At 37.2% G+C, this 9565-nt stretch overlaps 2 protein-coding genes across 2 annotated transcripts in view; one reads left to right on the forward strand and one right to left on the reverse strand.

Annotated features, from left to right (window-relative positions):
* Positions 1-572: 572 nt before the first annotated feature.
* LOC106786741 (coiled-coil domain-containing protein 85C) lies at positions 573-4761 on the reverse strand. Its single transcript, XM_014748461.1, has 4 exons — positions 2619-4761; positions 1371-1743; positions 970-1229; positions 573-896 (listed from the first exon to the last, which is right to left on the reverse strand). The coding sequence occupies exons 1-4, from the start codon at positions 3267-3269 to the stop codon at positions 852-854; spliced, it is 1329 nt and encodes a 442-aa protein (XP_014603947.1). The 5' UTR covers positions 3270-4761; the 3' UTR covers positions 573-851.
* Positions 4762-5812: 1051 nt separating this feature from the next.
* Positions 5813-9565, forward strand: part of LOC106786710 (anaphase-promoting complex subunit 11) — a 6040-nt gene continuing 2287 nt past the window's right edge. Inside the window, exons 1-3 of the mRNA XM_014748393.1 lie at positions 5813-6148; positions 6234-6353; positions 6947-7110. Of these exons, the coding sequence (XP_014603879.1) occupies positions 6130-6148; positions 6234-6353; positions 6947-7062 (255 nt within the window). The 5' untranslated portion in view covers positions 5813-6129 and the 3' untranslated portion in view covers positions 7063-7110. The remainder of the gene's footprint in view (positions 6149-6233; positions 6354-6946; positions 7111-9565) is intronic.

Consider the following 9565-nt stretch of genomic DNA (forward strand, 5'->3'; position numbering starts at 1 on the left):
GAGATCTTTCAATATTTTTTCGCGATAATTGATGTTCATCATATTTTATTATTTTGATCATTATTTTTCATATTATTTTTATACTTATAACAAATTCTTGCAAGTAAATATTATCATTTTTAAGACAGTGTCATATTTTTATGGTAATCTTTGAATCGAAAGATAGTAGGAGAAAGAAAAATGCTTATATTTGTGCTCTGTTTTTGGCTGGACCAAAGAAAGAGTCGAATGGTATGTTTTCACAACCGAAGTGAATTTAGGGCAATGTGTGGAGCTCCATTGAGAGATAGTCTTTTCATACTTTAAAAATAGGAACAGTGTCACGTTGTACTTGCTTATTCACGGAATCGTTTTCACGTAAAAAAGAAAGATCTATCCGTAAAAGGGGCTTAAGGTAAACAATATGTTTAATTTAGTAGATAGAACGTGAAAGATCGATACTGACAAGAAAAAGTTCATTTTTTAAAGGCTCATTTTAACTACGATATGTATTTACATTTCTTTCCAACTTATAAAAAAGTTGTCTTTTATTTAGTAAAGATATTTGCATAATAAATAAATTATAGACATGGTTTAATAAAAATAGAGTTTATTAACAGTCGATCTAGGCAAGCCAACGGCACTACAAGTTTTACATAAATAGATCGATATTATTGCTACAATAATACAACGCTTTCACTAGGAATGAATCCACGTGTAAACATATACATTATATATATAAATCTATAAAATACATAACACATTGGACGTATTAACTATTATAATACTATCGACACGCCATAGGCGTTGGAATATTGCATAATAATGTTTTTAATATCGTAATCGACGAATTTGCACTTTGAAAAGATTTTCTAATGCCTTGCTTGTGGGCCTTCTTCTAACTTACGCCATACAACCTAGAGAAAGAAAGAAAAAAATGAATAGTAATTATTATATGATTTAAAATATAAATGTTAAAATATAACTTACATTACACATTTCTCGAACTAGAGCTTTTTCGCCATCGTGTCCACCTTCTCTTTCCAACTGTTCTCTAACTTCGAGAACTTGAAGAGCTCGTACGACGGCCTCGGGTCTACTTCCGATATGAGAATTATTGCTCGGACTGTTAGGATTGTCCCAGACTTCACCCGCTTCCCATCCTCGAGCTCTCGCCTGTAAAACACTTTTGTCTTCTTCCAGCTGCTTAACGCGTTGTTCCAAACTCCTCACATATTGCATAGTTTGGTCTGTAATCGAGGTAAATCTTCATCATTTGAATCTTTTCATCCAATTTCAAGTCAGTATATATATATACATTTGACGTTTGATTTAATTTCTAATTTCTTCCTATCATCAATATAACCGCCAATCTCGAAGAGAGGATTTACCGTTAAATGTAGAAGTGTGTCTTGGCCTCGGTGGTGCGGTTTCCTCCGCATTCGTACTCGAACTCGATCCATCCCCGTCGTCCCTCTGAACTCCCCCTCGTTCCTCGTCCAAATACAGACAGAGCTCTTTCAGTTCGAGATTATCCTTTATCAACTCCTGCTGCTTGTTGTCCAGTTGCCGCAATTTATTCTGGTAAGCTGATACTTCCTGTCGCATAACGCTGGCTGTGTACCTACCAAATCTTTGCCATTCTCTTGCCAACTTCCGGCCCTTTTGCCGGTCATCGTCCAGGAAACAACACAGATCTCGTAATTCCTGATTGTCGTCGCTGAGTCTTTGGTTGGCCTCCTTCAGCGCACGAAGCTCACTGAGCTAAAAACAAATTGAATTTTATTTTCAATTTGCTTACAATATTGCATATATTTCATTTAATACAATATTAAATATATCTCTCTCAATCAATTATTTAATCATAATTTATTTATATATCTGATTTTTTATTTGATTTTATGTAATAATTGAAAAAAAATTAAAGTAAATATATTCGTCAATCATTTAGTCGTATACCATTTTCGCGTGACATTTTTTACCACTTGTTTATCGATTCAAGAAAACATGTATTAATCGATAATATTCGCATTCTTTCGATTATCGTGCTTTTCAACCGTACATAATTTTCTTTTTGTATAGTGGACAGAAAATCCGCCTGTTTTTATTTTTTTGTTGATCCTTACGTGTGCGTGACCGGTCGAAGTTACGATTGCGAGTTCGACCCGCGTATGACCTAGAAGAGCCTTTCAAAAACTTCCGTATATTGCGTACGGGGTCCTACTTTTATTCTTGGGTTCTTTGAGAACGAAATAACGATTCGAGGTAAGAAGTTACAAACTTTGCATTTGTTTGCTTAAAGATAAATATTATTTTAAAATTTGACACAATTAAAATATTATATCTTTTATTTTGAGTTTCGTGACAATTTGTCAATGATATCGGAAAGTGTGCAAATAAAAATGAAAATGTTTAAACATCTCTTTTATTTGTGGATACGCCGAGTGGTCCATTTAAAAGATTTATAATTATTGTTGAATATTATTAATAATTCCAGAGATATTCCTATCGACTGATTAAAACGTGAATTATTTCTACCTTCGAGGAGAACAGTATATACGTGGAAAGCCGGTTAAGAAAGCATGCGTAGCACTGACCCACGTGGAAAAGAGAAATATCGCCAAAACACGAATCCTCACCAAGCTCTGTATTTGACGATTCTGCTCGGCAGCTAGCCGTGCGATGTCACTTTCTGTCTTTCGCACAAACTTGAGCATCTCCACGGGGCCGAGTCTAAGGAACTCCTCGTCGGTGAGCCTCTGTCTGCTCGGTACAGGTTGACTGCTAGCACTATTACTGCTAACGATGGTAGGATACTGACTATTAGGTGGGAGATATTGTCCTTGTCCGATCTTGGTCTGAAGATAAGCCTGACTTTTGGTAGAAGCTGTGGTTGAGGCTCCACTTGTTAAGATATTAGTACTGGCAGCAGCAGCACCTTGCGGATGATGTCTGTGTTCTATCCTCGGCGAGTATTTGCCTTGCGCATCCTTCTGTTGAGACGCGTTACGTGGTTGCGTCGTCTGCTGATGTTGCTGATGGTGATGATGATGATGATGATGATTCAAGGTCGAGGCCGTACCCTGACCTTGTGTGTTTTGCAGTACCGTGTTGACTGTCGCTAGTGGTAGCGATGGTACTGTGGTGGTACTGCTGAAATGTGGATGATTCTTCAGGATGCCGCTGGTAGGTTGCGGCGGCGGTTGATACCGCGGTGGCACCTGATCCACTGGCTTGATCACGTGCGATGGACGCTGCTGCTGCGGCTGAGTCTTACTCTTATTGGACATCGCGGCTAATTTAGCTCCAGGCTGCGTCGTGGCCCATTTCAGATAGTCCGCGTCTTCTCCTGCTGTCTTGTCTTTTCCCTCGTCTCGTCCGAACCGCGAAAATCTGGGTCAGTCAGACGAACTGGCCTCTCTCTTTCTCTTTCTCTATCTTTCTTACTCACTCAATCGGTATGTCTACAGACCTACTACAACCTACACGAGAGGAGGAGGCCCTCTCGAGTTTACTTCTTCGCCTTCTTCGTCTTCTTCTTCTTCTTCTTTCGTTTCTGCTCGCGTCGAATTCGCACATACTACGCACAAACAACGTTCTTAATTCCTCTCTTATCGTTTCTTTTGTTTAATTTTATTTTTCTCGTGATATCACAGTCATTGTAAACGTTTAAGGCGCGGCTGAACTTCCGAATGTGACACGCAGCATCGACGACGACTCAAAGAGCTGCCTTCCTCGTTGCATTGGTGCGCAAGCACGAACTCTTACAATTTCCTGGTACTACCTTCGCGTGCCATCTGTCACTCACTCGACCTTCGCGATGCTGCATTCTCTCGCTGATTCCTCCTTCTCTCTCTCTCACCCTCTCTCTCTATCACTCGCCGTCGTTTTTTATCTTTTTCAGGTAGTTTTAATACTTTTTCGAATGCTACACTTTCAGACACTGAATGAAAATCTTTCGGTAATATTTTCTTTTATCATAAAAGTATAAATGAAAAAGATAAATGAAGTTTACCATATAGTGTATCAGCGCTCTTTTTATCTAAGATCACAGAGAAACTTATGTGTATGGATAGTGCCGCGTTGAACGGTGCACAGGCTGGCCCTCGAGATGCGGGGCCGCATTTTACCGTGAGAGAGTGCACAGTGCCGTATCTTTTTCAAGGGGGCATCAACTCGTTGAGAAGAATGTCTTCGTCTCTCTCTCTCTCTCTCTCTCGTCGCTTCAAAAGAATAAACTTTATTCGAAGAAAAAAATCGTATTGTCTGAACTAACCGGTCGAACGTTCCGCACCACGAAGCTTGAGAAGTCTTGCGTTTACTGTTCGCTCGAAATTTCGATTCCTTTTGTATGGTTTCCCTCGTGTTATTAGAGCCGAGAATTCCCTTCGGTAAAGTAGTCAAGTAGGGAGACTCTGTCGAGCCATAGCCACGTAAATGCCGGCTCCGGTGCAACACATCCAAGATAAACTCGCGTCCGAGTTGAGCACTGACAACATGGCGGCTACCAAGAAACCTCCTGCACTCCAGGACGTGGTCACGCGGATGAGACCACTGGCTCGGTACGAGGAAACAGCCGATCGCCCTCTGGTTGGTTGAATCGTTTGTTTTCTTCTGGCCCAGAAGTGGGGAGAGAGACTTGGGATTTACTAGACACCTTACAACTTTGCTCGGCTGTGGGGGAAACGTAACATTTTCGTGTAATAAAAATATTTCGTCTATTCTAATGATAAAACTAATGAAATTGTAAATGCTGGATGGTTATAAATATGTAAGACGATTTTTATATTATTGAGGATTTTCCAAGAAAAAAACAAATGTGTTGCTCTCTGTAATAGGAGAATTAAATTTTATGTACTATATGTTTTAACATTATCTGTCCAATAGTTACAATTCTTATCTGTAATAAGAGAGACGACAATTAAAGTTTCTTTCGTCAGTTTTTTCATTCTTAATGTAGACAATTTTTCTATCTCAATAATTTTGTAAAATGCGCACTCGTGCCTATCATTTTCTATCTCTTTCTCTATCTATCTCTCTTGATCAGATGAATGATACCAAAAGTCAGTGTTCAGCCCACTACCACCTACTGTAGCGCGGGAAATTCAATTAAAGAAAGTACCTTTCTTTACAAATAAATATATTATCATACCTATGAATCATACGGAACAGAATTATTGTAAATTTAAACATACTCTAAGCGTAAATTTTTGTTCACCGAAGGCAATTTTCAAAAATGTTTTGTTCGTTCTCTTCAACACATGTTCTTTTACAAGTATTTGCATTCCTTTACTTTTTATGTCCATTCATTCTTTGAGGAAATTTGAAAAGCTCCAAGGTTGTAAAGTTCCATTTAAAATTGACCTTTCCTTTGAATAAGCTTAAACCAATGTTAGGGATGAAAAATTTCACTTTCTATTCTATATAGAAATTTACATCCATAAGTTCACTTCAGTAGAATAAACTTTGCTTTACTACCAAACAAATGAATTTGAAATTATACGAAAATCGTGCAACGTATAAGATCATAAGTAAGGTTAATAAATAATTATTAAATGTTTACCTAATTTATACAAACTATTTTCAATTTGTTATATTTAGAATTTGTCGAAGTATGTTGTCATAAATAAAAGTAAAGATTATTCAGTCAAATAATTTATATCGTATAAATAAATTTATAATACTATAAGAAAAAATGTTCAAAGTTCCAAGCGTTTTTCTTTTGAAATGCAATTGTTTTACCATTCTAGTTTTTTCGGCCGATAACAACTAAGTAATTAAAGTAATATTTGATCTACCGTTAAAAAATTCAATGAAAAAGGAGTAATCACTCTTTAGTTCCTTAGACTTGAGGGCGTTGCAAGACAACGTAGACTTCACTTGTTATTCGTTTCGGTATAGGCCATATTTACGGATTATTCCTTGAACGTTGTTTAATTTCATTATAATTTTTGTAATATTTTCGTTTTCTTTCTGATGTACATTTTGAAAATAACGGGTTAAGCGTAGCAAATGAACGTGCATACCTTCCAGCAAAAACTGTCATTTGCGTACGCAAATTGAACGATATCGTGTGATCTCTAACCTTTAAATTAATAATTTAAATAAATCTATAATATAATCCACCAATACAATTCAAAGCGTTTCAAAATGAAAGTCACAATAAAAAGTGAGTATAATTAAATATGTCAATCTTTGTAAAAGAACAATATTTTAAGAAGTATTTGAGGGTAATGGGGGTGTTGATGTTTTAGGCTGGACAGGTGTTGCCACCTGGCGTTGGATAGCGAACGATGATAATTGCGGAATTTGTCGGATGCCTTTCGATGCGAGTTGTCCTGACTGCAAAATTCCAGGGGATGACTGTCCTTTAGGTATTGATAATTCATTTATTACATATTTACATAATTAATTATACAAAATCATACTTTCGACAAAAAGTACACGAAATAATGGAGTGTAAATTCTTGATCTTTTGCATATTCCCCCCATTCCCTGTTCTAATAATTGTTTTCTTTTGGTACCAAATATGACATTGGTGGGTAAATCGTTGTCGTGATTAACTTTGAATAAAAAGGATTTTAATTGACTTTTCCTTGATGAGAATGAAGTTGACTAAAATTAAAACGATCAAATGATCGGAATATGGTGAAAGAAAGGAATTAGTTGGTCCTTTTTCGTAAATTCCCGCTTTGGCATCTGCGCATTGAATTTGTCGTAATATCGATCGGAATGCCGGTGTCGAATAATAGGGATCGCTTGCGTCCTCTCCCCTTGCTTTTCGTGCGCATTTAACACGCGCGCGCTCATGTAAACGGAACCAAGGAACGACTTGTCGGTCGGTCGTCATCGCTAGGTACGCGTCCCCGTGGCCTGGTCATCTAATTAACACTGAACCCCTTATATTTCTATCATAAACATTTGAAAATTCAATATTAAAGGATTAACCGAAAATTCGTGTTTTTAGTTTGGGGCCAGTGCTCGCATTGTTTCCATATTCATTGCATCATGAAGTGGCTGCATTCTCAGCAAACCAGTCATCTATGCCCTATGTGTCGTCAAGAATGGAAGTTCAAAGAGTAAATGTTTTCTCGATGTTCCCGCAGGTGTCAGCACGCACCAAATAATCAGGTAAATGCCTAACGCAATAACACACTTCCCCGTTCATTTAATTGTGAAAGTTCATGAACCCTTTTCGATAATAATCGTACGTCAATCGAAAGTCATTTGCGTGATAGTTCCCCTAGACGGTCTCTTCAATTTTCGCGCTCTTCTTCCTTCGTTGTCATTTTGTTTTGTTTTGTTTTTTTTGTTCCTTTCCCCACCCCTCCCCCTCAAGTAAGATAAGAAATAATGAATGTGTGTGGGTTGATCTCACGATTGAATGTTTTTTTAATTTTCTTCCATAATATCGTTAATAAATCGTGTGAGTTTAGAAAGTACCGCGTAATTTGGCCTTCTTCGTTGGAATTAATCAGGAGATAGAGTTTTCCTCGTCTTCTTGGAAAGCGTACCACGATTTGTTGGAAAAGGGGGGGGGGAGAAAAAAAGGAAGAGAGGAGCTGCAGCGTTCGTTCGATTTAAGAATTCAACGATTATCGCGCCGTTCACATTTACGACTTCCGTTGCCGACTACGAAAGTTGTTTACGCTCACATTACGCGTCACACACATCAGTTGATGTGCCGAACGAGATAACACGTAGATGAAAGAATATGTGAGTATCTATCTGCATATATGCATGTCGGATCGAGCACCTCCATTTCAAATAAAGTAAGCATTCGTGAAGAAGTTGACTGGAGGGCCCAGTATTGCTCAAAGGTTAGAGCAATTACTAGGAAAGTAGAAATCTCTGGTTCGGTCCTCGGCCTAATTTTGTTCACAAATCCTCCATGCATATATAGAGTTAGATAAAAGTTGCTTTTCTCAGAGAGAAAACTTTTTTTTGTACAGATCTGACAATATTTAGATCAATTGTAAAAGTTGAGTAGAATAATTACTTCAGAATTTGAAGACCAATCCTCGATTGTGTGTTCCGCCATATGTAAATCACTTATTAAAATTTGTTTGGAGTTATTATAGGAAAAACGACTTTTATCTCAACCTGCATATAAGATGATCGACTATGCAAATTTCTCTCTCTCTCTCTCTTTCTCTCTCTCCCTTGTTTCTATACACAGGGCGTTGATCTGTTATACTTAAGACTCGTAACGCGTAATTATATGTTTATGAACCGTAACGTAACATCTCCATCCATTCTATGCTTATAGTGGGTCACGAGTGCAGAATAGATCGAAGAAAGCGGTCTTCTTTTATTTAGGTTATCATAATAAACTTATTAAACACGTTAGTCTCGGTCGCCGCACGTTTTCATCGACTTTACATTCCTTCACCTTAACGATCAGATTAGATTAGGATTTTACTTAAATAATTTATAACGAATTCACTTAAATGCTCGCTTGTCTCCTGTTGTATGTACTACTTGCATCGATTACAAATTACTTCCGCTTAATCAACAATTTGTCTCTATAATCGTTCATTGTTATCATTTTTACAAAATATTGAATATGTTTTTATGAAATATAATGAAATTAAAACTCATCAAATACATATATTTGTTGAAATCAAATAGTAGAATAAAAATGTAGTTATCTTTGAATTTTCAAAAAGAAAGAAATTCGTATTTTTATGTATAAATCTTTGTAACAACCGATAATGTGTTTTTCAACGAATTCCAAATATAGAGAAATTCCAAGAACGATGATATCATAGTGATGTAAGACGCATGGCACTATATCTTTTGAAAAACGCGCGAGCTTTCCGTGAAATCTCGCGTTGGCGCTAAATACGAGGTGCCGGATTAAATTGCACTGCGTTCGAAGCGTAACGGCACGATGTGTAAAACCTTCAATGATCCTCCTACTTACACAGTTTCGTTTACGTAACAACGTTTTTCCTTCGACTTTCGGTCCTTGTGTGTTTCTACATAGAGAAATAATTATTTATCTATCGTATGAATCACGTATAATACTAGTCCAGTCAATAAGAGGAAAACTTGGAAAATTTAGCTAGCCGGGCGAAATTTGATATAATGGTAATTCGACGACGCTGAATCGAATGGTGCTAATTTTTTTGCAATCAGATTTTCTGGTAATGAGAAAAAGGGTAAAAAAGGGTAAAAAAGCCATATCTTAGAATCTAGGCATTTAATCGAAAAAAGTTTCAAACAAAAGTTTTAGAGAATTGAAAAATACATAAAAAATGTTGTAAGGTGTATCTTCGTATTTGCAAAAATAAGCGAGAAAATGAAGGTGAAAGGTAAGAGAGGGGGCAAGCCACGCCTCTACGTCGGTCTTTACAGACGAGTGAGCTAGTGTGCGTTATCTTCAGGTCTCTCGGTCGTGAATGCGAGTGCGAGTGAGAAAACAAATGGATAAGATTTCTTTAAGCGATAGCGATTCTGTTTGTTTGGTCCATCGATTGTTGAGTGTTCTGTATTATATATTTCTGATATTTTCTCATGCTGTAGCGAGAATTTTTCGTCTTGGCCATCGAGTGTCGAGCGTTATGTATATCTATATATATAT

Source organism: Polistes canadensis, unplaced genomic scaffold (genome assembly GCF_001313835.1).
Source record: "Polistes canadensis isolate GaletaPanama2010 unplaced genomic scaffold, ASM131383v1 scaffold_80, whole genome shotgun sequence".
NCBI lineage: Eukaryota > Metazoa > Arthropoda > Insecta > Hymenoptera > Vespidae > Polistes > Polistes canadensis.